The 27,840-nt window shown below is 41.1% G+C and overlaps 2 protein-coding genes across 2 annotated transcripts; one reads left to right on the top strand and one right to left on the bottom strand.

Moving 5' to 3' along the window:
* Positions 1 to 10,207: 10,207 nt before the first annotated feature.
* Positions 10,208 to 13,736, bottom strand: LOC139456530 (proprotein convertase subtilisin/kexin type 5-like). Its single transcript, XM_071238299.1, has 3 exons — positions 11,617 to 13,736; positions 10,687 to 10,785; positions 10,208 to 10,639 (listed from the first exon to the last, which is right to left on the bottom strand). Exons 1-3 carry the CDS (start codon positions 13,717 to 13,719, stop codon positions 10,403 to 10,405), a joined length of 2,439 nt encoding a protein of 812 aa, XP_071094400.1. The 5' UTR covers positions 13,720 to 13,736; the 3' UTR covers positions 10,208 to 10,402.
* A 1,717-nt stretch (positions 13,737 to 15,453) lies between these two features.
* Positions 15,454 to 26,581, top strand: LOC139455829 (uncharacterized). Its single transcript, XM_071237380.1, has 9 exons — positions 15,454 to 15,501; positions 16,048 to 16,636; positions 19,071 to 19,124; positions 20,206 to 20,336; positions 20,951 to 21,211; positions 22,056 to 22,157; positions 22,798 to 22,833; positions 24,776 to 24,844; positions 26,214 to 26,581. The coding sequence occupies exons 2-9, from the start codon at positions 16,066 to 16,068 to the stop codon at positions 26,400 to 26,402; spliced, it is 1,413 nt and encodes a 470-aa protein (XP_071093481.1). The 5' UTR covers positions 15,454 to 15,501; positions 16,048 to 16,065; the 3' UTR covers positions 26,403 to 26,581.
* The last annotated feature ends 1,259 nt before the right edge of the window (positions 26,582 to 27,840 follow it).

Below are 27,840 nucleotides of genomic sequence, written 5' to 3'. Positions count from 1 at the left end.
TCGATGGTGAGACGAAGTACAATACATGGTTAGACGAAGTACAACTGATGGTTAGACGAAGTACAATAGATGGTTAGACGAAGTCCAATCGATGGTTAGACGAAGTACAATAGATGGTTAGACAAAGTACAAGTGATGGTTAGAGGAGTACAATCGATGGTTAGACGAAGTACAACTGATGGTTAGACGAAAGTCCAATCGATGGTTAGACGAAGTACAATAGATGGTTAGACAAAGTACAAGTGATGGTTAGAGGAGTACAATCGATGGTGAGACGAAGTACAACTGATGGTTAGACGAAAGTACAATCGATGGTGAGACGAAGTACAATACATGGTTAGACGAAGTACAATAGATGGTTAGACGAAAGTACAATCGATGGTGAGACGAAGTACAATACATGGTTAGACGAAGTACAGCTGATGGTTAGACGAAGTACAATACATGGTTAGACGAAGTCCAATCGATGGTTAGACGAAGTACAATAGATGGTTAGACAAAGTACAAGTGATGGTTAGAGGAGTACAATCGATGGTTATACGAAGTACAATCGATTGTTAGAAGAAGTACAATCGATGGTTAGACGAAGTACAATCGATGGTTAGATGAAGTACAAGCGATGGGTAGACAAAGAACAATCGATGGTTAGACGAAGTCCAATCGATGGTTAGACGAAGTACAATAGATGGTTAGACGAAGTACTGGATACAACGTGTTTGGAACTGGGAGTTGAATGTTTACCACTTATAGAGAAGAGCTCACCATAAATAATTATGGACTCGCGGACGGACTGTTTTCAATTCAAGACGCACATGTATCAAGTTGAACTTCTAAGGCAGATATAACTCCCTAACTGTTACATTAACTGCACTTTTCTTATACATATTTGTGATGGGGCGACAATGCGATAGCGAGACATTGACATTGAAAATGTCGCGTTACGGCATTGTCGCCCTTTTGTAAAATATTGATAAAGATTATTCAAAGAGCGACAATGCGACAACACGACTATGCGACAAATGGCCAAAATGTCGCGTTGTCGAATTGTCTCGCTTTGGTTTATTTTGACACGTTTTGCTTGTTTTTCAAAGGGCGTCAATGCGACAACGCGACAATGTCCCTTCCAAGATTCCATGGTGATCCGTGCAAATAAGTTATGAAATAGAAGTCTAACCTTCCAATTAAAAGATAAAGGGTAAAAATGCGCTGATGAGTTCATCTGCATGCCGAGACTATACGCGGTGATTAACAATAATGCTCTGAGTCAATACATTTTGTCAAATGTATGACATGTATTACCTGTAGGAACATATTGTTTATACTCGTCCATGTTTTTGACGGACAATATTATTTACATGCTCGGTAATAGTGAGGACGGGCATCATTGTGTGTTTCCGTGCTTTGTCCAGGTGAACAATTGACTTGTCCTTGCATGTGTTTGTGATGGGTGCCAACTGTGTGGCAGAATACGCTCACCTTTTCGCGAACACCCGTTGGATTACCTGAACCACTTCGGATTTTTACCCCACATCAGTCTGATACACCGTGATATAACTGAAATACTGTTCAAAGGGGTGTTTAATGCGATCACCGTAGTGTGTTACTGCAACTGTCCAAATTTTGTGCAGTGATGTTATGTAATATGTAAAATAAATCATATTCAATTATCCAATTGATTAGAATATACTTGCGTCAGTGTATTTTATTAACGCCCAAAACCGTATTTGTTAAACACATATAATAACAGATCATATACCCGCATGGTGCCTTGACTTACTATTAGCTTTAATAGGCCATTCCGGAATAAAATAGTTCCCCAAAAAGCGAGGAACATTTGTTTTAGTTTGTTTACAAGAAATATATTCCCAAAAATATCCTCATAAGATGAGAAAGTCTGTTAAGAACTACCCCTGTAAGTCAATCACAATGACAGAGCGTCGTAATACATTTACATTAAGTGCAAGACGTCAAAATGGCCGACACGATAAACGTGACGGGAGATATTTCCGAAGTTGTTAAATAACCTGTGGCGATTTCAAGCCTTTGTCATCACTGATCAATTGGCCGATCATTGAAAGGTGATTGTAAAGATGTGTCAAATAGATACTAAGGTAAATTCATAGATTGCTGTAGATTGTCACTACGATAGTTTGGATATATTTTTTTTCTCTAGGATGGGTTGTAGCAAGGGTATCCTTGAACGGGCATGCAACCAAACTCTATGACTTATCCCAGAGTATGCTGAGACGCTACGTTCAAAACTAAAGGGTCTAAATGATGAGAAACAACGCTTCTGTATGAATTCGTACTAGGGAATTCCTAGAGTTTTCCCCAGGAATGTGGAAGTCGTCAGTGTTTACGTAATGTCAAGAATACAGTCACGTGAAAAACGTCATGTGACCCACCTCTCGTCCTATGGAAAAGCCGTATATCGTGTAAACTTCACATTACAAAATTAGTTACTGTTATAACCAGATGAAACACAACCCATTATCCGATAGAGGTAACTGTGCATAGCGGAGGGATATGTTATCTCAATAAACTTGGTAACATGGTTTGGTTTGGTTTCTTGGCGCGTGTCTGAATTTCATTAACATGTTACATATCCTAAAACTGAATAATCAGCAAATCTCGCTGCACTGCGCGCGACAGATACTAGAGCAAGGCATGCCAGAAATACTAAAGGAAGCCTTGGGCATCGCATGCGTCGGGGGACCAGTGCCATCTGATTGGCCGTTAACAGTTGTACAAGGAGGAGCAAAAAGCATCGTTTTTCCGTCCATTTTACGCTTGAAAAACTCGACGCTTTTCCGGACACTTTCAAGACGCTAACCAATTAATCAATTTAATGAAGTTTTAGTCTTTTTTCCGTCCAATGACCATATACGGGAAAAAACGACGTTTTCGTGCTTGCAGTGTCAGGGGAACGAGCTGGCCAGGGGATGACATTCACGTTGTTTTGTTGAAGAGAATCCTGAAGTCGAGCAATATGAGGCCGGGCGTTGTCATGTTGAAAGATAAACGGTAGAACGACAGGGCCGATGATCTCGTCGCGGTAGCGCTGTCCATTAAGATTTTCCTCTACCAGTATCAAACGGGGCCTCTGTCTTGCTGTAATCCCACCCCATACCATAACGCTGCCGCCCCCGAGCCGATCGTCTTCCATGACACAATGATTGACGTAACGTTCACCTCGACGTAGGTACACTCGAATCCGTCCATCGCTGTGGCTGAGGTGAAAACGAGACTCGTCAGTGAATAGAACTTGTCCCCAATGCATGGCCGGCCAGCGTAGACGCTGTCTGCACCAATGTAGACGTGCTTGGCGGTGGTTTCCTGTCAAAATGGGACGTCTGGCGGGTCTTCTGGCGACAATCCCTGCACATCTGAGAGGGCGACGTACGGTTTGTGAAGATATTCGTCGAAGGCCAGGGATGCTTCTTGCAGTCACTGTTGCTGGCTGGAATCGATTTTGTAGGTGTGTTGTTCGAATCCAGTTGTCTTGTCGATTATTGGTTACGCGTGGCCTGCCACTCCGAGGATGGTCTAAGACTGCATTCGTCTGTTGCCAACGTTGCCATAAACGTCCAAATGGTGTTTCTGTGGACGTTAAATTGTCTTGCAATATCACGTTGAGTCGATCCTGCTTCAAACATACCAATGGCTCGCAGACGCTCATTTTCGGACAGGCGTTGCATTTCGTAATGTTGAATAATTGCGTAATTTTGTTTTTTATTCTGAGTGTTTGTTGTCAGCACGATTCTAAACAATGCATATGGAATCCCGTTAACGCACATGTTTTTATATCCATTTTGAGGTAGTGAAATGCATAGGGCTTGCATAAAAATCAACTTGTGCATGGAATGCATGTTTTTCTGTAGCAGTTGCGTTTTTGTGACTTGATTCCATACATGTACTACAATATTAAAAACCAAACTCTGTTTGTTTGAAAATTACACTAAAATATTGGTGTCACCGGAACTTTTGTTGTTGAATATTTATAAGGTTTGTGTAAATTACTGTCAAAGGGTGCGATTCACATGCATCATTGTGTTCAGTAGGGCTACGTGTGTGGAGTATTTCATCAAGTAAAGAAAGTAGGAACACACATATTAACGATATTTCTATTTCTAGGAACTTAGAGGCAACAGAATATTTAAGGCGGGTTGTTTTGTAGTCAGGCGGGAGCGGATGAAAATTTACTAATTAATTTGTTATTGCAAAACCTCGGACCATCTCATTTTCGACGAATGCTACAGATTGGTCTGTGAGAATTGTGTTTTAATGAATATGCTAGCCGTGTATAATATTGCCTCGTGGAAAAACCCACAGTTATTATTTCTATAACTGACGGTGTAGCCTCGAGTAGCTTCAATACTGCTGATGTGGCTTTAGGCAATATTTACTCAGTCACTGACAGTTATATTTTGTTTCCAGCTTCCAGACACTTTTTTTACTGCCATTGCACATTCATGTACAAAGCTTCTTTTGTAACAAAACTGTAACAACGGGAGATGACTCAACTCTATTCTACATAGGACTTTGTGAATGTAAATTACATAGCATTTTCAAGTTCAAGTCATAAGTTTGCCAAATGGTACTTGATGTATGAAGAACATGAAAGAAACATGACCGCAGGACTAATAACGTGCGCATGCGCCTTGACCTTATGATATTACGCATGCGCACGGACAGCGTCTTAAACACGAAAACGCGAGATCGCGAGAAAATGTAATGTCGCATTATCGCGTTCTCGCGATCTCGCATTCTCGTGTTTTTGACATATTTGGCTCGTTTCTAAAAGTCGAGATCGCGAGAATGCGAGATCACGAGAATGAGAGATCGCGAGAATGTCCCTTACAGTATTACATACTGTTTGTATATTTGTTCGAATACCCCTGCGCTTATGATAACAGAATATACCACAAAGACTTTTTACGCCATTTTTAGCAAATCTGTAGCCAGATCAGAGAAGCACAAGAAATGAGCTTCTGTTGGGAAATCGAACCGAATCTTCGACGTGACGAGCAAGTCCTTTGTTCTCCAGGCTACGCCAAAGCCATGTCCTGACTCATTGGGTAGCATTGAACCTTCCTTCAAAAACATTTATGTGCACAATTTGACGAAACATCTAATGCTTCATTTGTAGAATAGGGTCTCGATCGCATCAGTTTTGGAGTGATTTCCGTGTGAGGCCAATGTCACAAGGGGTCATTTTGAGACATTGCTCAAATTCTGCTTTATACGAAATCCAAGCATTTTCGATAAAAATAAAAGCGACAAAACCCTTTCAAAATTCATAAGAAATCTCTGCCAAAAGCAGAGTCGATTGTACGATTCCGAATATGTAAGTGTATGTGGAGTAATGTATTTAAGAAATAAACGATTCGTGGGCGTTGTTTATGGTACAATAAAACACTGCAGGGAGAATAAACCACTCGGGGCTGCGCCCCTCATGGTTTATCTGCCTTCAGTGTTTCATTGTACGATAAACAACGCCCACGAGTCGTTTATTTCTTATATGATATATCCACATTATTGACACTTCTTTAAGGATGACGATACCTTGTACAACATATTTACCCGTTTTTAAATAACGACGACTTCCTTAAAAGAATCCGACCTCGGCAATGTCGGACAAGTCCATTTTATGACGACCTAAGTATGTCCCGCATATACTCACAATCCTCACTTCGATTACCTGTATGTCTCCCCCCAATACTGATTGTCATAGCTATTTCGTTTTTGGAGGCCATCGTTCGGCCATCGCGTTTATCTGCGTTGCCTAGCTACATCTACGGGGGACTAGACAGTCAGTCCCCTCTAAAAATAACGACGTCATCAAGTTGCGAGCTCATGTCCGAATCTCCGGAAATGCTATTTCCTTAATTTGGGGGGAAAGCCCCAAGTGATGCAGGTCTCAGACGTTTACCACTTCGGTGAACCCACGAGCACGGGTATGGTGCTGACAAACCTAGAAACATAATCGGGGCGAACCGGGATTCGAACCCACAATCATAGGTTTCTGGCACGCCCAAGGGACGCAACTCTGCACAGCGACTCGCGGCGCCTTAGACGTCTGGGCCACCCGTGTCCCCGCAGATTTAGAAGGACGTCATAGGATAAAATGATGTCTGACGCGATGCCGTATTCCAACTTGAAATGTGTTTGTTCAGATGAACATTTGACTTGCCTTTGCATGACGTGTGCTTGTGACGGATGGAATAGTGATTTATAAACGCGTGCTCATGAATAGTTTGGAATCGTACAAGGAACTCTGCTTTAAGTATATATTTCCTAACGGGAAAGTAAAGTCTACATAGCAACTTTGTAGATTTTAATACATTAGGGCCTACGCAAATGCTTGACCATAATGAAATTTGAAAACGGTAATAGCGCATATGTGAGGATTAAGTAAAAGACGAAAGGCCAAATCGCACCAATTGTAATCATGTCCATGTATTTTTGTTTGTTCGTAATTTTACGAAACACTGAGCAATATTCCACCTGTATGAAATAATAATTATAAATAATTGAGTATGGACCAGACAAACCAGTGATTCATATTATGAGCACCGATATACGCAATCAGGTTACGATGAAAAACAATCAACCCGGTCACCGAGTCCGATGTATTGGGTCTCCTCGTACGATAATTAAGTGAACTTAAGAATCAATTTAATATTATCATGAAAAAAAAATCATATCAGATCTGTCCAGAAAAACCAAGGCTCTGAAAATTGTCTATGTTCATTAAAAACATCTGTGGTACATTTCGAACGCCTCCGTGGTCTATTGGAAGAGCCTGGTAGAAGGTCGTGAGTTCGATTCCCGGACGCGTCATACCAAGAAAGGTGAGTTCCATCCCCGGCTCGAATATTGCTGGAATATTGCTAAAAGCGGCGTATAACCACACACACTCACTCACAAGAAGAATGATACGTGAATGTACGCGACGCTAAACCTTATTTCACGTCACCTCACGTTATGCACATGTGGTTGTTGTGTCTGTTCATGTATCTCTACCAGTTACTAGTGACATGAACTATTTTGTGTGGCCCATGAAAGCTTTGGAATGGATCAACCGCGCTTATCTTACCACCATTTAAGAATGTTCAGATCTGACTGGTTCACGTCATCTTGATAAAAAATTGGGAGCGGGATAATATATCCCTTATACCCAGCCAAGAAGACAACAAGCTGCACGTGGATTTCTGGGTGAGAGAATAAAACCATCATACCCCGCTACGAAGCAAAACGCTGCACGTTTCTTACGAGTCAATGACACAAGTTAACCTCAGCTCAACAGGTAGTTTCTATTAATTTTCAATTTGTTTTAAATATTTTACAATGAAAGATTGAAACACATGGGCAAGATCAATTCGTTGTCGTTGTATCGCTCTGGGTATAAGTGGTTTTATACGGCCTCCGACTCGTGTCATAAAATCTAAAGCTTGACACATAAAACCCATATCCCCATCGTGATAATGCTACAACTTATAACATATTGTTACATAAAGGAGAGGTTGGAAAGACGGAGAGGGCATGCAGGGAACCTCTGCAAATAGACGGTCTAAGAGGTGGATATGACAGGTATACACCAATGTGCAGTGTATTTATGTATGTGCTACGCTAATATGTGATGGCGGGTGTTGAAGTATCAGCAGCGTCAGAGATGTAAATAACATATTGGGATATCTACATCAAACTTATGATGTCCCAGATGGATATCGGCTGACATAGATGAGAGCTGTTGTAATGTTACAAGGAAGAATATACCCGTGTGTGACCCCACTCCCCAGTAGTTATGTCCTCAGTCGCACTCTTCATAAGTGGTGTCATTTTATCATGATCGCCATTTAGACAAAACTTGGGTAAAATGGGTAAAAATGAATTCCTGAAACATAAGTTTAAAGATATTTTATTATGTAAAAAGTACAAACAAGGATGGGAAAAAGGTGGCTCACTTATATGACCAACTCCATAAAAACATTGTTAATTGTGATAGATCAATGTACACACACACACAAGATGTATATAGAATAGATATACACTAGATAGACCCACTCGTCCAGTCTAGCAGGCTTAAATCAACCCCATACAAATTCACTCCGGAGTGATTTCAGCTTAGGTTCAAAGCGCTCTATAGGTCTTCAGCAACCCATACTTGCCGTAAAAGGCGACTATGCTTGTCGTTGGCTTGGTTGATGCATGTAATCGTATCCCAATTGCGTGGGTCGATGCTCATGATATTAATCACTGGATTGTCTGGTCCAGACTCGATTATTTACAGACCGCCGTCATGTAGCTGGAATATTGCTGAGTGCGGCGTAAAACAACAAACCAACCAATCAAAGAACTCTAGGCTCAGATCACGCCCCTCTGCTAGGCCCAAACCACTCAATAAAAATAAGGGTCACATCTCTCAAATAGTTAGGATAAAAGTCGCTTTGTTTCCACTTTAGTTTTTTCTAATTATAAAAATCATATCAGGGGTAAGCTTCGACGCATGAAAATAATAAGATGCGTCTATACAATTGTTATGTACAAAATATTTGTCTGCATGTAATTGTTTGAAGGGAACATGCACTTTTACCCCATAGTATCGATCCAACATGTACAGACGCGCTAAGAAAGGTGCCATGTATAATTACATCATTTCTATGTAGGAATAAAATATATATTAAATAATTCATAAACATTAAAAATACATACAAAAAACATAACTGGTTCAAGTTTTGTATACAAATTCTTACTCAACAGTTCATTTCAGACATAAGCACGTTTCTTTGAATTGCCAGCACATAGATTTCATCAGTCCCAAGTGAGACAGTTCTGGTGTTAAAATATTCGCTTTTTTCGTAAGTTTGTAAATGAACAAATAAATATGTAGTTACACGGATCCACATAGCCAGGGCGTTTCAGGTTACATAATGTCTGAGAAAGCGGCGCAACAACATGAGGCGTTGGCAACATGCACAACCCACGTCACCAACCACACGCGCCTCAAATAAATCTATAAATTGATACACAAACATACGCGAAAATACAATGAAACATAGACATTTGAAATAGCAAGTGGAGTCATATTTGAGCCCGGGGTGTCATTTGGTTATGATAGACGGGATTATAATAGAATGTGAAATTAATCTGCAACAGAAGAATTTTTAAGAATAATTAAGACTGGGAGATACAGAAAAGAGCTGAAACATCAAAGGTAATCAGGCCCATGTAGAAGATGAGTATCCTTTTGTACATGTAATAATTTGTAACCGGTACCACAATTTGAGATGCTGTTTGTTTGTTTGTTTGTTGTTTGACGCAAACTCAGCAATATTCCAGCTATATGTCTGTAAATAATCGAGTCTGAACCAGATAATCCAGTGATTAACATCCTGAGCATCGATCCACGCAACTGGGATCGATGACATGCTTCAACCAAGTCAGCGAGCCTAACCACCCGATCCCGTTAGTCGCCTCTTACGACAAGCATAGTCGCCTGTTACGGCAAGCATGGGTTGCTGAAGACCTATTCTTCCCCGGATCTTCACAGGTTCATTTGAGATGCAAATATATACCACGTAAATTCTATAACCAACATTAAAAAGGTTTGATATTTTGATGGCGTCAACCGACAAAGAAATGCGATTGCGACTTTTGTAAACAGCATCTATTTTGCATACTGGACATGATATTCTCTCACGGTGTACACGCGGTGATGTGGAATGGACCCGTAGCCTACACTATTTGATGAATAAAAAGATTAGAACTAATTGTCACACATTGTACATAATCGACATTGTCTTTGCACGGCATCGCGTCTAACACTATTTCTGTACAAGAGTCTTCAGATTTAATATTAATCAATATGGTTTAATACAAAAAGTCTATTTTATAACTGAATATAAATATTAAAAAAAATGGACAATTGTGAACAACTGAAAATTGTTACTGCTTATGACAGTCCCGTATCCTGAGATGAAATTAATTTTAAAATAGTTCTTTGTTACCTGTTGATCGTGTACGTTCAAAGCTGCGTGTAAATTGAAGCAAAAGCTTAGCCATACCATATATACTTTAGATATATACAACTATAAATACATGGGTCAAATCATGTCCAAGAAAGCAACTTATGTGCATTTAAAAGAAATATGATAACAAGCCAACAGAAGACAATAACCATATAGAACAAAGAAACAAGCAGGGAAATAAACAAACAAGCGTTGTTACAGAAAGTTAAGAAAGTAAGATAATAACACCCAATTACAAATTCATGACAGCAACAAAAATACAGAAAATACACCTATTCAGAGCAGGTTAATATAAACTGATAACCATTGGCTGAAAAGCCAGTGGAGATAGCCACCAACCCATCATTTTCACTTTCATCATTCTGGTCAATTCAGTTCGTTCCATCACTAAACACAAAAGCTTCATTAGGGTGCTGGATCAAAGGCTCGTCTTCTGATGTTACTTGTAACAACTGCACATCGTCGTGGTCTCTTCGTGGATGGATAATCCCGTTATTGAAACAGTTCGTAACTCCATAGATGTCTCCATTGTGACTCAAAGCTGGTGCTTTCTGAGAAGAATTTCGCTGTTCTTGCAATGACAGCAGCTCTTCATCTGTCTTAACTGACTTCCATGTTTTCCTGCAATGACAGCAGCTCTTCTTCTATCCTAAACGACTCCCATGTTTTCTTCATCCGGAAGTTCAGCGCGGTCTTGCTGTTGTCCGGGGAGATTGTCAAACGTCACTAACTCCAGCATATCACACTCTGTGAGCTGCAATGATAAATTGTGCAACACGTTTACACAACTACAAAAGGTCTGACACAGAAACATACAATATACGACACGAAAAATCAGATGTACAACATTAATGTACATCATAGGGAGGACGTAAATTTCAGAATTGAGTTTCACAATGTATTAACCAATGTATATATCACACACACACACGCACGCACACACACACACACACAGACACGCACACACACACACACACGCACACACACACACGCACGCACACACACACACACACGCACGCACGCACGCACACACACGCACACACGCACGCACACACACACGCACACACACACACACGCACGCACACACGCACGCACACACACGCGCACATGCACACACAAACACACACACGCACACACACACACGCACGCACGCACGCACGCACGCACGCACGCACGCACACACGCACGCACACACACACACACACACACACACAAAACCCCAACCAAACAAACAAAACAACAACACAAAACAAAAACAAAAAAACACAAAACAAACAAAACAAAAATGACGCATATGCAGATGCATATTTATCTATATATCCATATTTATCGACATCTATATCTATATACATACATCAGATTATGTTATTATTCTCAATCAGTTCGTGGTCAGGCCAACCCGGTGGTTAATATCATGAGCAAAGAGCAATGACACATAATGCACATACATATATCCACGTATATTTTAAGGCTGACCAGAGTTCATCTGTTACTCCTTATCCTTATATCTTACATAAACACTACACTTGCTTTACATTCAATATACAAGTTTATCGATGGAAGTGGAACTAACATTTATACTTACCTGTTCTCTTTGAACTTTTTGCGGTGCATTCATTTCCCTTGATTTCTTAGGATTATAAACCATGAAGAACAGACACATCAGCACCGTCAACATCAGAAATGGCGTAACTTGAATTGCGCTATACACATATATCAAGGGGTGACATACGTAATCTGTGAAACCTGCACTACCAGGTGGGCACGTTGACACGCAACTACCGCCGGCGATGTAGAACTTCTTCTCCTGACAATCATATTGACCTATGCATTGTTCCTGATAAATGTAGGTGTCCGGTGGACAAATGGCGTAACAGTTGCTGTCCTTTCTATTTGGTGCCTCTTGGGGGCAAGATGATAAGCACGATCCGTTGTATAAGATATTTGAGCACTTGTTATTTTCTAGGCAGTCAAAACCATTTCCGAAAAACCCTGACGGACATTGCGACTGACAGTTTCCGGAAAGTTTATATGGGACATGAGGAGGACAATGTGGCAAACATGCTCTATTGTATTTGACTGCGTCTGTTATCGTCGAGCAGTCGGATATAGAAACACATTTGTTGTCTGGGAATACGCTTGTGTTTGAAGGACATTCCAAGATGCATGTGTTGTGTAATTTATACTTAAACGTTGATGGACAGTCATGAAGACATTTGGATTCATGAACAAACATCCCTTGCCCCTTGCACTCTTGATAACTTCCACAGTTCATATCAGGCAAACCAACCGTTTCCTGTGGGCACGTTTGGTAGCAGTGGCTTGACCTGTTGTATGGAGCTTCTTCTGGACATGCTGTTGCACATGTTCTGTTAGCTACCATTTTCCCCATCTCAATACATTCGGATTCGCCAATGCACTCGAATTTCCCTGGGGCTGTAACAATATAGTCATCTGGACAGGCAGGCTGGCAGAGGCCATTGGCTACGTAGGGTGCTAGGCCATTACACTCGGACACACATGTTCTGTTGGCTATAAACCTATGGGTCATTATACAAGCAGAAGGATCAACACACTGCATGTCAGCGATTACAGTTTCATCTGGACAAATTGTTACACACATTCCGTGATGGTTTAAAGGTGCAGCTTGTGGACAGGCATCAACACAGGTATTGTTGAAGATGGCTTTATAGAGGTAATATCGTTCTGTGCATCGTTGCAAACTTATGCATGTTTCATCATGCAACACAGTGTTAGGAGGACATGTCGAGTAGCAGATGTTATCTACTTCATACGGAGCTTCAGCAGGGCAGGTGGCAATACATTCATTTCGGAAACTGACCATATATTGGCGATCAAAGTCAGAAATGCATTTAGTCCCAAGAACACATTTCCCAGTTGGGCACAGTATTGTGCATGATCCCTGGTCACTGAACATAGCTGCAGCTGGACAAACAGGAACACAAGTATTGTTGTATATGAATTGTTGCCGCTTGACAGTACACTCCTGTTTTGAAAGACACTGGTTTCCATTTACCGTGACAGGTTTTTCAGGTGGACATGAGGAAAGACAGACACCTTGTAGGATAGACTGCTTGTCAGGAGGACAAACTTTAACACATGTCGTGTTGTCTATGAAATTTCCCCTCTCTATACAGTCTGACTGAGACACACAATCGGACCCGTTCATAACAGTATCAACTGGGCATGCCTGATAACAAGTCCCATTTGTCTTGAAAGGCATGGAGGAAGGACAGGACGGCACACAGGTGCCATTAAACAGGACCTGGTTGTTATGGGACACACAGTATGTCCCATTCAAGCAACGCGATCCTACCATGATCGTATGTGCCGGACACGTGTTGTAGCATGTGGAAGTGTCCTGTTGGTAAAGCGTCCCGTGGGGACAGGAATGCACGCATGTTTTCCCATACACCACACGCGAACTTGCTCGACATTCCTGTGCACTAAGACACATGACCTTAGAATCTGACCACATCTGTAGCGATGTTGGACTGTGGCAAGGAACAATGCATCTTTTCCCATACACCACATACGATAACATTCGACATCTTTGTACACTAATACACCTGCTCCTCGTACCAATCAACAGATTTGTGGGGGTGCAAGGTTCTGCACCTACCACACAACCGGACAACAGCACACACAATACCAAAATTAACAACATCTTTACATCTGTTTTAATGGAGGAGCAACTCAGACACACTAGTCTTCATGTGATTCAAACATCCAGGCGTTGCTCTCTGAAAAAAAGAGGATAAATTATTTTAAATTTGACAAGGAATGTATACATGATGTATCTTTTGGTATATGAGTGCCATTAAAACGTCTAATCTTTAATATATCAGCCATACACCAACGGGCCCATTCAGTTCACTAAGATAGCAAATCATGTATGCAAAAATACAGTTTGCATTATGTTGGTTGTTATTTAACGCCGCACTCAGCAATATTCCAGCTATATGACGGCGGTCTGTAAAAAATCGAGTCTGGACCTGACAATCCAGTGATTAATATCATGATCCACGCAATTGGGATACGACGACATCCATCAACCAAGTCAGCGAGCCTGACCACCCGATCCCGTTAGTCGCCTTTTACGGTAAGCATGGGTTGCTGAAGACCTATTCTCACCCGGATCTTCACTGGTCAGATGTCTTCATGAACATGTATTGATGCATTATATTATTTCAGATAAGTTTATTTTCATTGAACTTTATATGAAGCAAAGTTACATTTTCCCTTTATTATATATCAGTATGCCTTTATGAATCACAATCAATTAGTGATAATACCAGGTGTTCGCGAAAAGGTTAGCGTATCGTACCCCACCGGTTGTATCCGTCACAACACGTGCAAGGGCAAGTCAAGTGTTCGCCCATACCACCAGAGCCTTACCTCAAGAGTTAAGACCCGTTGTGTAGAGAACGAAACCGCACATTAAACGCACAAAAAATTGCAAACTCACACGACAATTACGATAGATAAGGCAATTTTACAAAATCGTTTTCCTCATAACCAACTGTAATCGGATTTACAAAATCGTTTGTCCTCGTAACCCACTGTAATCGGATTAACTCACCGTTGTAAATCATATATATCACCTTATTTGCTTCATAATATGGAAGAGCAGATCTTGACTCCCTAGCACAGATATTTAGAGAATAACTCACGAGCAACATGGAAATAAGGATTGTGTGTCTCGAGTGAAATTAACGTTCATGTAATCTGCAATTCCGAGTGTCGACAGAGTTATTTTTATATTACCCAAATATGTCCTATGTGGTCATCTCCTACAACATCCTACCCCCCCCCCCCCCCCCCCCCCCCCCCACCCCCCCCCCCCCACACACACACACGTTGCATCGGCATTATTTCTGCCATGTAGCGACGAGACCAAGTTAATATGTTTTAGTCATTTATGAAGAGTTATATGTAAAAACAATCCATGAAACATATTTTAGCATAACAAGATCATGCATACATTTTTAAAACACGGCTAGAGGCCACCAGTAACCTAAGCTGGTTATGGCTGAAATAAGGCGACGTTTAATTTAAACTCGATAACTCACTATAATGTGTAGTAGACGAGTATTAGTCCATGCAACACCTACCTTATGTAGCATTAGCATCTGAAATCATGGACACATGATTCAAATGTGGATAACGAAACAAAAGAAAGTCGAGTCCGGATGCAGGGTGGGATAGATTTGTGCACGTAGGGGCGAGCTGACTCATACCACGTGACGTGGACCAGGAAGATGTAACGCCTCAATGATGACCAGGTATGTGAATTGTGCTAGTTTTACAATTGCATGCAGCCATAGCCCCTTAGTTACACAGACTGCAATACGAGGCCCGACGTCCTGCAGCACACAACGTCCCATGGTTGTCCGGAATGCAGAGAGACGCCCCTGACAGCTAGTGCTTAATGAAACACAATCACCAGGTAATCGCTTTAATTACAGTGAGTGAGTGATTATGGTTTTACGCCGCTTTTAGCAATATTCCAGCAATATCATGGCGGGGGACACCAGAAATGGGCTTCACACGCTTTATTTACAGCAGACAACAGTAGATAAACATTAAAGGCTTCGGCCCCTTGGCTCCTGCTCACTTTACGTACATGCAAGACGTCACAAGGTGAGGTTAGGTGAAATTGGGTTTAACGTCGCGTCCAAGATTATTGCACTTATATAGCGACGTGCATGTACGTGTATGTGTTTGTGTTTGTGTTTGTGTTTGTGTGGCTGCTTGTAGTAGTCCGGACTGATGCCAATTTATAGTGCTAGCTCATTGAGATGCCATGCCGCATTTTAACATGAATATCCCACTCAGACACTGTATACTGACTCCGAGCCGACCAGTCCTTGTTTAAGCCCCTTAATGCCGAGCGCCAGACAGGGTAACAACAAGTACCGTCTTTTAATGCAAGTGTAATAAGATCTCTTTGCGTAAATACATTTTGTTGTAAAAACCCTTTTTGGTCTTGCAGACATTGGAAAAATAAACAATGGCCACATCGAGTGATCGCGATATCCATGTCCTGTTTGAAGAAGATGAGGAAGAAGACTTTGAGCTGGCACAACGCCGCATGGAGGCTGAGAGAGCTGCTAGGGAGGAAGAAGCGTTCCAAAGGAACACCCTGAATCTGGACATTCCCCCACTTCCAAATGGAAAAACGCACCATCTTTTCATTTCCCATTGTAATGATCCTCCGGAAGAAGCGGAATGGGCAGAGCAACTGGTCAACACCATGGAGCGAGACTTTGGTTTGAAATGCCTTTGGCCAAAACGAGACTTTACCCCCGGCCATGATGTTGGATCCTTGATACAGAGTGGAATCGTGTCTTCTGTGAAGGTTGTCTTCATTCTGTCTCCTGCTTCCATGGAAAGCCGATGGTGCGAATATGAACGGAATTTTGCGTTTGGCATTTCTGTTGAGAATAAGGAAAATCAGATAATTCCTGTAATGTTAAGCCAGTGCGACTTTCCAGGCATCCTGAAGACCCTGAATTATATTGATGTACCTGCCGGAGAGGACTATGCATTCAAAATTCGGCGATGCTTTGACGAAGACACACGTACGTTTATTTGCTTGCTTAATCATACCTTCAATGTTTTTAAATTATGGATGGATAAGATGGCCTAAACGCCTGTTTAAAGAGTATTTAAGTTATAATCGGAATCGCAACTCAATGTTAAGGAAAGATACGCATGTATAATGTAGACGTTTATCAGGTCTGTGTAATCTACGCTCATGGGTAGTGTGCGGACAAACCAAGGGATTAGAATACGAGATAAGCAGACCCTGGCACATCCAGGGGACATAACTCTGCTAACAAATTGTGATGCCTCAGATGAGTATGCCATCTGTGCAAAATTCCTTTATGACATAAATTTAGTGCAGGCCTCTGCTTTATCATATAGGTTCAGAGCCGCCTCAGTACTGTGCCGGACTCGGTCAAGTCAGATTGTCATAGATGTTCAACCAGTTGTGCCTTAATGACTTTTTCTAGAATCTTTGACATGAATGACAAATTGGATACCAGATGGTAGCTGCTCAATATTTGAGCATCAAGAGTAGGTTCCTTTATCAATGGCTTTATCACTGCCTTCTTGAAACAAGCCAGTACAGTGCGTGTTGACAAGCTTAAATTGACAATCTTTGTGATCACATGAAGTACCACATCCAATTTTCCTAAGAGGAATTTTGGGACCCCGATGTCACTATCAAAGGTACACAAGAGGATATAATCATGCACATATTTGATTTAAGGGAACTTTTGTCTTTTATTAGCAGTGTTTAATCACTGTCATGACCATTGACGTGATGTCTCTCATCTTTTATGTATTGAAGTCATTGCTAACTGTTGTGACAATTCCACAGAAATCCTCACTGTTGTTACCAAGTGATTCTGTAAGTGGTCTGTAAATAATGAGTCTGAACCAGCGTTAAAAAATATAAAGGCCTCTGTTCTTCAATCCAGAATAGTGTTGGAAGCTATAACAGTTTGATGTTTTGAGACGCGTAACCAACCCACGCAGATAATACGAAAGTCAGGTCGTAAAAGCCTCATGTTGCCAACGTGTCGCTTGTAAGCCCAGCCAGGCCATCCAGAAACTTCCCGACAGATCAAGCGTGGCATGTTTGCAGTTTACACAAAGGCGGATAACTATAAATAACGCCTTGTGTCGCCGTGTACCGCTAAACATCTGGCAACGAAACCTCTGACATTTTACAAACTCTTCAATCACGTGCTGTCACATAACACTTTCCTCAGATACATGGTTTGATTATTGGTTTGTTGTTTTACGCCGCACTCAGCCAAATTCCAGCTATATGACGGCGGTCTGTAAATAATCGAGTCCACACCAGACAATCCAGTGATTGACATCATCAGCATCGATCGGCGCAATTGGGATCGATGACATCCATCAACCAAGTCAGCGAGCCTGACCACCCTATGCTGTTAGTCTTCTTTTACGACAAGCATACGTGCCTCTTACGGCAAGCATTGGTTGCTGAAGACCTATTCTACCCCGGATCTTCAGGGGTCTTCCTTAGAAGAAGAATCAATACTTCATTTAGAAATAATAAACTCCACGATAATATTTGTTTGGCTTGCCTAAGGAATGCAGTTCTGTACAGCGAATTGCAGCTATACAGACTGCTAGGACACTCGTGGCCCCTCTTAGCTATAAACCTTCTGGACTGCATGTACAGGTTCAGCACTGAGTCGTGTCCAAACACACATACCTATAACGTTAAGTGCATGAATGTTTTGTGCCGTTGTATCCTAGCTATATCAATCCTTGGTGAGGCCGACACATGAACAACGTTCGTGAATAGTACACTAAATCTGTGGATCACACATATTGTACCCATCCGCTCTCTGTCGGCTCTTTCGATTTGGGGGAACTGACGACCAATCCCATCCCCGAATCCTCAACTTGACATCCATAGTGGAACTATTGTTTAACACATTGCGGGGCGACTTTTTGGTATGGTTTCACAAAGGGGTTAATGCGTTCATGTTTAAGAATTGTGGTCTATCTACAGGAATGGAGCAGAGTAAAGCGAATCTTTGTGATTTTATGAATAAAAGTTAATTTTGGTTTCAACTATGTGGTGATGTTTAAACCAAGTTATTGACCTTTTCCTGAAACCTGGCCCTGCCTCCTTTTGGAATATCACAATGTACATACACGAAATACATTTCTGTGTGAAAAATAATCTGAGGGAGCTATGGCCCTTGTTATTCTGGATTTATCAATCGTCCATGTCGATGTCGCAAAGACACCACGTGTGTCTAGGGTTAAGACACCTTTACACGACAGCGAGCAATTTGCTGCAGAATGTACATAGGCTAATATACTGAACTGACTTTTTAACAGATTGCCAATAGGCATGTACATTCCGGGAAAAGTTCGATTATTACCAGGCTTCGATCTCATTTGACAATGTGTGTTTAAGTTACCACTTGTTTCTTGTACACCAAGTTTCATTCTTTTCAGGAGATTTTGAACAGCTTGTTCCGGAAATGATGAGATACTGGAAAAACGAAAAAGGTGAGGGCGTAGATTAGGCACGATAAACTGTTTATTTTGATAGATTTTCAACAGAAACCGTAGGATGATGGTTGTATTATAGGACTGAAAAGAATAGATCGCATCGGCTATATTAAAATGCAATTAAGGTATGACTGTGGATTTTACAACCGAAAAAAAATCCCCAGTCAATCGTTATAATTAAATTCGACAAGGAAAACATGTGTTGTCTACAATAGTTTAACCAACAACAGTTCTTTGTATCAAAGCAGACAGAAATGTCGAGATTGATAAACATACCAAGTGTAGAAATACATACTGTGACGTGATATGAATCGGTGTTTTATTTATGCTCATAACTTGGCACGCCCACAAAGTCAATAGCTAATCAACGGAAAGTAGGATTAAAACAAAGTACATAGGACCTGTCAGTCAAGGCAAGAGGCGAGAAGAACGTCAAGACTGTAACGAACCGGAACAAATATGTCCGGGAGAAGGCGGCTGTTTCAAATGACATGGTCAGTTACCTGCCAGATTCGAACATCAGGTCCCTGAGAACGGGAGGACACAGTTTGAAAAAGTGCGGATTTGAAACGAAACCCGAAGACATGAAATATTTGTGGAGCGAGCCTGCACGTTTGTTGTCTCAGTCCTTCTCGGCTGTCGGCCGCAAAGGATAGTTTGAAAATGAATATGCATGACGATACACGTGAGCAGAAAGGTAGTTCCTTCGACTATAAAATATTGGGATTCCCGGACACTCCGTAGTTTATATAAAAATAGTCCCCGTCGATTGGCGTGGCTTATGTCTTCACATTCCTTGGGAAATGAATTCAATAACACGTGACCAATTCAGCTAATTAGAATGCACGAATTACAGTGAACACAACGAAAATTTGATTATTATTTCATGATATCGCTCTTTTTCCTAATTTTCAAGGGGCAGCAAATGGAACTGTTACTAAGATCATTGGGGAGAAAAATTTGAAATCCACTTGCAGAGGGCCTGCGTATTCAGCTAATTAGAATGCACGAATTACAGTGAACACAACGAAAATTTTATTATTATTTTATGATATCTCTCCTTTTTCTAATTTTCAAGGGGCAGCAAATGGAACTGTTACTAAGATCATTGGGGAGAAAAATTTGAAATCCACTTGCAGAGGGCCTGCGTGGTCTTTTCGAGATCTCGACCAGCACCAACGTTACGAGCTTCGCCAACTTGGAAGCAAGGTAACATGACGTATATGACTTGACAATGTTATACACAGCTCTATAGAATGCAACGCCAGGTAAAATAAAGAAAGACGTATGAAATGTCAACCTTACAGAGAAGCTTAACTGGAAGTAGCCTATTGTTAAGATGAAGTAATGTAATCAATGTTTGGCGTCATAAACAGTGTATGACGTCATATCGTATTTTTCTCAATGATGAAGCACTGTGACGTCATATGGCTTCAGTTGACCAATCATCACAGAGAATCGCCGAAAGGCATATGTGGAAATATCGGAAAGATATTGCACAGGATCATTCTACCCTTATTGGTAATATAAACTGTTTCAGGCTCAAATGTTAAGAGTGACTGCTGCTATTCAGTAATGATGTACCCATCCTTAAAAACTGTCCCCCCGCTTTAGCAATGAGGGCAGCCTATTATATACATAATATTACAGAGACTATTAGCTTGCTCCAGAAAATACTGAAAAAGAGAAATTCTTTCTTCTAAAAGGGAAAAGAATGATCACTGAAAAACATAAGTTGTTTGCTTCCTCCTATCAGAGATGAAAAGTTTTGAAACAGTCACTCTGACGGGCCTGGAACTTGCACACCTTTGTGTTTATTTCAGTTCGCTGAAAGAGTATATTATGAAGCGAAGGATATTGCCAACACCTCTGCCTGTATGAAGTACTATTCCACCATCCACTCCTTTCGTCATTGTTGCGGCATTTGCTGTTGCGGCACAACATTCTGCATTTTGCTGATGCTGCTCATTATCTGCATAATGGTAGCATCAGATAAGAAAATGTTGAATAGTGACTTTCTTTCAGCCCTTGTTCTTGTCATACCTCTCCTCGGAGCAGGTTTGGTCTATGTTGCACATGTGCAGGTAAGTGCGTATTACTTTGTTATACTATGGTTAAATGGGGTTCTGTCGGTTTTATAATGCTAGCCCACTGAGATATAATGTCGCAGTTTGACATAAATAACCCACTAGGACACAGTATACAGACTTCGAGACGACCACTTTTTCTTTTATTCCATTAATGCCGAGCGTTAGGCAAGGTAACAACAATTACCCCCGTTAACGGCTTCTGGTATGGCCAGGGGTATCCACTAGACCATGGTGGCGGTCCATCCCTACAAGCACTCCGTGTGGATTCTGAAGCGACTAAATTTTTCGGGTGGTAAGACCTGGTGAATTGGTTGAATGTATATTATAAAACCCTGACGGCGCAGGGGGTTCCTAATAATAATACTTTTGTCGGGTTCAGACTCTGCTGGAATATTAACTCCAGCGTTAAACAAACAAATCTACCATGGCTTTCAGCATAAATTACTCATGTGCCCATTACTAACGCTATTTTCCCTTGACATCTCCGATACTTCAATGAATTATTATTACAATAAAAGTGAGTTGGCGATTTTCGATATGGTTTAACGCCGCTTTGAACAATAATGATCGTGGTTGGGAAGGTGTCGCAAGTGACGTTGGCAACTTGGGAGAAATGTACGAACACAGATATGGTGCTGACAAACCAGTGACATGTCTAATGTACTTTTGACCTCTGAGGAGCCCTACCTGTGCAAGTCCGACATTGCTGTTCAGGTGTTGGTCGTAATGAACCGCTGCCATGTGATGCCCCATGTGATAGGTTAGCTGTTAAGATTTTCATCTGTGTTTTTCATCTAATGACGTGCTGTCACATGAACATGCTTGTTTGTTTTGTCAGATGTTAAAGAGATTGAAAGCTCGAATACAAGCATATTCCCTGAGGCATGTTTTAAGAACCAATATCCTCATCAACTATGAATCAAGCCGCTGGAGACCGACCGTATCCTTTGGAAAATTCTATTAAACTATCAGCATCATCATTATCATCATGGGGAAATTATTATTATTACATGTATTATCATCATCACTATAGTCAAATTAATCCGAACCATGAACAAGAATATATGTCAGTCATGTATTCAATGCTATCTTTCCGGGTGGTCAGACTCATTGACTTGGTTGATGCATGTCATCGATCCCAATTGCGTGGATCGATGCTCATGATATTTATCACAGGATTGTCTGGTGCAGACTTGATTATTTACAGACTGCCGTCATACAGCTGGAATATTGCTGAGTGCGGCGTTAGACAATAAACAAACCAACCTTGCAATTAGGAAGTGGATATTTGGAATTTTTATCATAACGAGACTGTTTAGTAGTTAAAAGAACATATTTCCAATATATTTCCTTCATTTTGGGAAGCGTGATTTCCTAGAATCTCATAACGGTTTTAAATCATAATTAAAGTCTTGTCTCAAAATTGTGCTTGTCATATTTTGGCAGCCACCTGTTTGGTATGTTAGTTTTACTAGCTCGAATAATTGATTCAAAGATACTATCCTACGAATGCAACTATTCTCTTTAAAATCATGGTTTCATATGGTTGACCTTGCAGCTTTCCTTAACATTGTCTTCAGTTGGAGGTCATGTTTTATGACTTACAACCATGTATGGTAAGTATCAAATTGCTATGATATATAGATTGGTGATGTGTGACACCGGTTGTAATGTGTGACTCCTAAAGTAGTGTGTGACACCCTGTGTAGTGTGTGACACCCTATGTAGTGTGTGATACCCTATGTAGTGTGTGACATCTCTTGCAATATGTGACACTCTATGTTGTGTGTGACACCCTATATAGCGTGTGACACTGGTTGTAATGTGAGACACCCTATATAATGTGAGGTACCTTATATAGTGTGTGACACCCTATGTAGTGTGCAACCCCTATGTGATGTGTGACACCCTATATAATGAGAGACACCCTATGTAAAGTGTGACACCCTATGTAGCATGTGGCACCCTATGTAGAGTGTGACACCCTATGTAGTGTGTGACCCCCTATTTAGTGTGTGACACTGGTTGTAATGTGAGACACCCTATGTAGTGTGTGACACCCTATGTGGTATGTGACACCGGTTGTAAAATGTGACACCCTATGTAGTATATGACACGCTATGTAGTGTGTGACCCCTATGTAGTGTGTGACACCCTAAGTAGTGTGTGACACCCTAAGTAGTGTGTGACCCCCTATGTAGTGTGTGGCACTGGTTGTAAAGTGAGACACCCTATGTAGTATATGACACGCTATGTAGTATATGACATGCTATGTAGTGTGTGACCCCCTACGTAGTGTGTGACACCCTAAGTAGTGTGTGACCCCCTATGTAGTGTGTGGCACTGGTTGTAATGTGAGACACCCTATGTAGTGTGTGACACTGGTTATAATGTGAGAAACCCTATGTAGTGTGTGACACCCTATGTAATGTGTGACACCCTATGTAGTTCGTGACACCCTATGCAGTATGTGACACTGGTTGTAATGTGAGACACCCTATGTAGTATGTGACACCCTATGTAGTGTGTGACACTGGTTGTAATGTGAGACACCCTATGTAGTGTGTGACACTGTCTGTAATGGGAGACACCCTATGTAGTGTATGATCCCCTATGTAGTGTGTGACACTGGTTGTAATGTGGGACACCCTATGTGGTGTGTGACACCCTGTGTAATATTTGACACTTGTTGTAACATGTGACACCCTATAAAGTGTATGACACTGGTCGTAATGTGAGACACCCTATAAAGTGTGTGACACGGGTCGTAAGGTGTGACACCCCATGTAATGCGTGACACTGGTTGTAATGAGCGCCGTCAGTTGTAATGTGTAACACCATTTGCAACGTGGGGCAGCCTATCTATTGTGTGATACCAGATGTAATGTGTGACACCCTATGTAGTGCGTGACACCCTATGTAGTGCGTGACACCCCATGTAATGCGTGACACTGGTTGTAATGAGCGCCGTCAGTTGTAATGTGTAACACCATTTGCAACGTGTGACACCCTATGTAGTGTGTGACTCCCTATGTAGTATGTGACACCCTATGTAGTGCGTGACACCCTATGTAGTGCGTGACACCCTATGTAGTGCGTGACACCCTATGTAGTGTGTGACTCCCTATGTAGTGCGTGACACCCTATGTAGTGTGTGACTCCCTATGTAGTGCGTGACACCCTATGTAGTGCGTGACACCCTATGTAGTGCGTGACTCCCTATGTAGTGTGTGACTCCCTATGTAGTGTGAGACACCATATGTAGTGCGTGACACCCTATGTAGTGCGTGACACCCTATGTAGTGTGTGACTCCCTATGTAGTGCGTGACACCCTATGTAGTGTGTGTCTCCCTATGTAGTGTGTGACTCCCTATGTAGTATGTGACTCCCTATGTAGTGCGTGACTCCCTATGTAGTGCGTGACACCCTATGTAGTGTGTGACACCCTATGTAGTGTGTGACACCCTATGTAGTGCGTGACCCCCTATGTAGTGCGTGACACCGGTTGTAACTGTACTGTAACCCTTAATGCTAACCCACGTGTTATCTGTCCTCAGAAATACCTATGTGACGTCATTTACGAGTCACGTGACGCTGGTGAAGCTGTCCCGGACAGAGACAGAGAGGTATCTATATTGATGAAAATACTTTAAAAGTGAAAAAATGGAAATATAAGAGACAAAAACCATTTCCATGTTCATAAGAAATCCCTACTAAAGGTAGAGTTCACTGTACGATTCCGACCACATCATAAGCTTAATGCACATTTTGTTTTCTCAGTAAACTTCAGATGTCATTTCCTTCCATTTTTGACAAATTGCAGTGAACCTTTGACGATAGAGATGCAACTTTATCTAAGGTCGTCATGTTACGTTCGTCGTGTGGGATAGTGGTGTACAAATTTGAAAAATCAAATGTTTTCACGTAATTGAACTTGGTTCTGTTCTGAGATTGAAAATTCAAGCAGATCCTTGGAAGTTTCGAGAATCCACATGGTTTTAATTCCACTATCAATATAATGTTTAAAAAGCGTGCTTGTCAAGCGAATCCGCTGGCTGACCACATCGATTACTTTCAAGTGATATAGATGTTGCCTATGCTTGTAATATCAACATATATGTTAGCTCCACGATGGAGGAAAACACAATCCTGACGTGAGCCTGAATCAGCTGAACGACAGTAACAAATTACAATTGCCGACCTATGTGCATCCGCAAGGGCAACTCAAATTATGTCAGTCATTTCAACATAAAACAGGGGGCACGGGTGACCCAGTCGTCTAAGGCGCCGCGAGTCGCTGTGCAGAGTTGCGTCCCTTGGGCACGCCAGAAACCTATGATTGTGGGTTCGAATCCCGGTTCGCCCCGATTATGTCTCTAGGTTTGTCAGCACCATACCCGTGCTTGTGGGTTTCACCGAAGTGGTAAACGTCTGAGACCTGCATCACTTCGGGCTTTCCTCCAACATTAAGCTGACACGCCGTGATATAACTGGAATACTGGAACCCAACTCACTCACTCACTCAACATAAAACATGTTGTTTCATCAATGTCAAATAACGTGTCATGGCATGCCGGAAGTGAAGCGACTTTATGTTAACATTTCGCATACTTGTATCCATACGCACCTTTGCTCTCTTTATAATGACACGTGGAGATAGCGTTATTTTGTTGATAATACATTAAATAGCATCGTTGGTAATAAATAAATCGTTCCCATTTGATATCAAGTTCATGTCCCGAAACGAATGTGTTTTGCCCGCCCCGAGTTTTAAGCTCGTTTGATATGTTGTTAAAAGCGGCGTTTAAACCCAACTCGCTCATAAACTCAAGTATGTCTCGAGTGGAATAAGTTTTTCCTGTCCAAAGCATTAAGCTTTTTTTTATCCTACAGATATTCTGTAAAATGCGATGTTAAACCCAAATCCCTCACTCACGCATAAACTCTGCCTTGTGATGACGTCATCATGAAATATTTATTATGTTCTTATTTTAGTTTCAGGATAGAGCACGAAACACTGGAAAAGACCAAATACTCTCTTGCATTGAAAGGAATTATGACGATCTATTTAGGAACAGATTTGAAACAAGTGTCGTAAACAGGCATCCCACATTACACAAGAAGAAATGCATCTGCGAAATGCTAGAAAAAGAGGTGTTGCAAATGTGTCAAAACCAAATATGAACCCAATTTATGTATTATTCTGGTGAACAGTTGTCTCAAGTAGACACAAATCTTCATGTCATCAATATGATTTTATTACCGTCACCTAATTTGACAGTTCTGCAACAAAGCTGGCACAATACAATTGGCCAAAAAAAACAGGAGAGAGCCCTTCGATTTGATTGTGTGATGGTGATTGTAACAGCTCACTTCCCAGTCGATTAACTATGTCTGGTACTACTTTTCTTCATATAAATAGTTAAAGGACATGGCTCGGGAAGTAATTCAACATCATTTCCCCAAGCTACATTCAAAACTTAATAACCTTAAAACAAACCACCTATTCCCTCAGGCAGGCAGTATTAAAACGACGGAGATCCCCCGGGTTAAATCATCAAAGTTCGGGTTAAAGTCATGTTCATATGAAGCTCCTCGGGTCTGGCATTTGTGCCGAATGAGTTCCGAAAATCATAATCATACTAAGATTTCTGCAGACTGCTCCAGAATACGAAAGCCTAATGGTGCCACTTTTGTAGCATGTATAGTTTTTTAAAATGAAATTTCTCGTTATTTCAAGAATGTGTACATTTTCTCGAAATTTGGAGGATTTTACTCCTTACTTCGATCATATTTTCGTTATTTCAAGTTCACTTCAAGAACTCGAAATTTCGATTTTTTCTCTTTGCTTCAATTATTTTATTATTATTTCAATTATTTCTCGTTGCTTCGAGTTTTTTCTCGTAATTGCGATTATTTTCTCGTAATTGCGATTATCTTGTTATTTCAAGTTTATTTAAAATACTCAAAATTTAGATTTTTTTCTCGTTGCTTCAGTTATTTTCTCGTTGCTTCGATTTCTCTCTCTCTCGTAATTTCAATTATTTTCTCGTTATTTGAAAAAATCGAAGTTTTGAGGTTTTTGTCGGTACTTCTATTACTTTCTCTTCATTTCAATTACTTTTTAGTTGCTTCGGCTTTCTTCTCGTTTCTTCGACTATTTTCTCGTAATTTCGATTATTTTCTCGTAATTTCGATTATTTTCTCGTAATTGCGATTATCTTGTTATTTCAAGTTTATTTTCAAGTTTATTATTATATTTTCTACTTATTTCAACTATTTTCTCGTTGGTTTGAGATTTTTCTCATTAGTTCGATTATTTTCTCGTAGTTGCGATTATTATCCCCCGCCAGGAAGTGGAAGGGGGATATTGGAATTGGTGCCGTCCGTCCGTCCTTCCCTCCTGCCGTCTATCCGTCCTTCCGTCCGTCACATTTCGTTTCCGGAGCAGATCTTGAAAACCGTACCATATTTCTTCACCAAATGTGGCACATAGATAGGTCTTGTGGTGAACTGGTGCCTTTTGATAGTTTGGGATTTGAAAAAAAACTATTTTTCGAGTTTCCATGGCAACAATTTTGACTTACACTGAAAATGGCGGTAGTCCTCGTTTTCGGAGCAG

Source organism: Haliotis cracherodii, unplaced genomic scaffold (assembly GCF_022045235.1).
Source record: "Haliotis cracherodii isolate W230 unplaced genomic scaffold, xgHalCrac1.p SCAF_11, whole genome shotgun sequence".
NCBI classification, from domain to species: domain Eukaryota; kingdom Metazoa; phylum Mollusca; class Gastropoda; order Lepetellida; family Haliotidae; genus Haliotis; species Haliotis cracherodii.
This window is presented reverse-complemented; position numbering and strand designations above follow the sequence as displayed.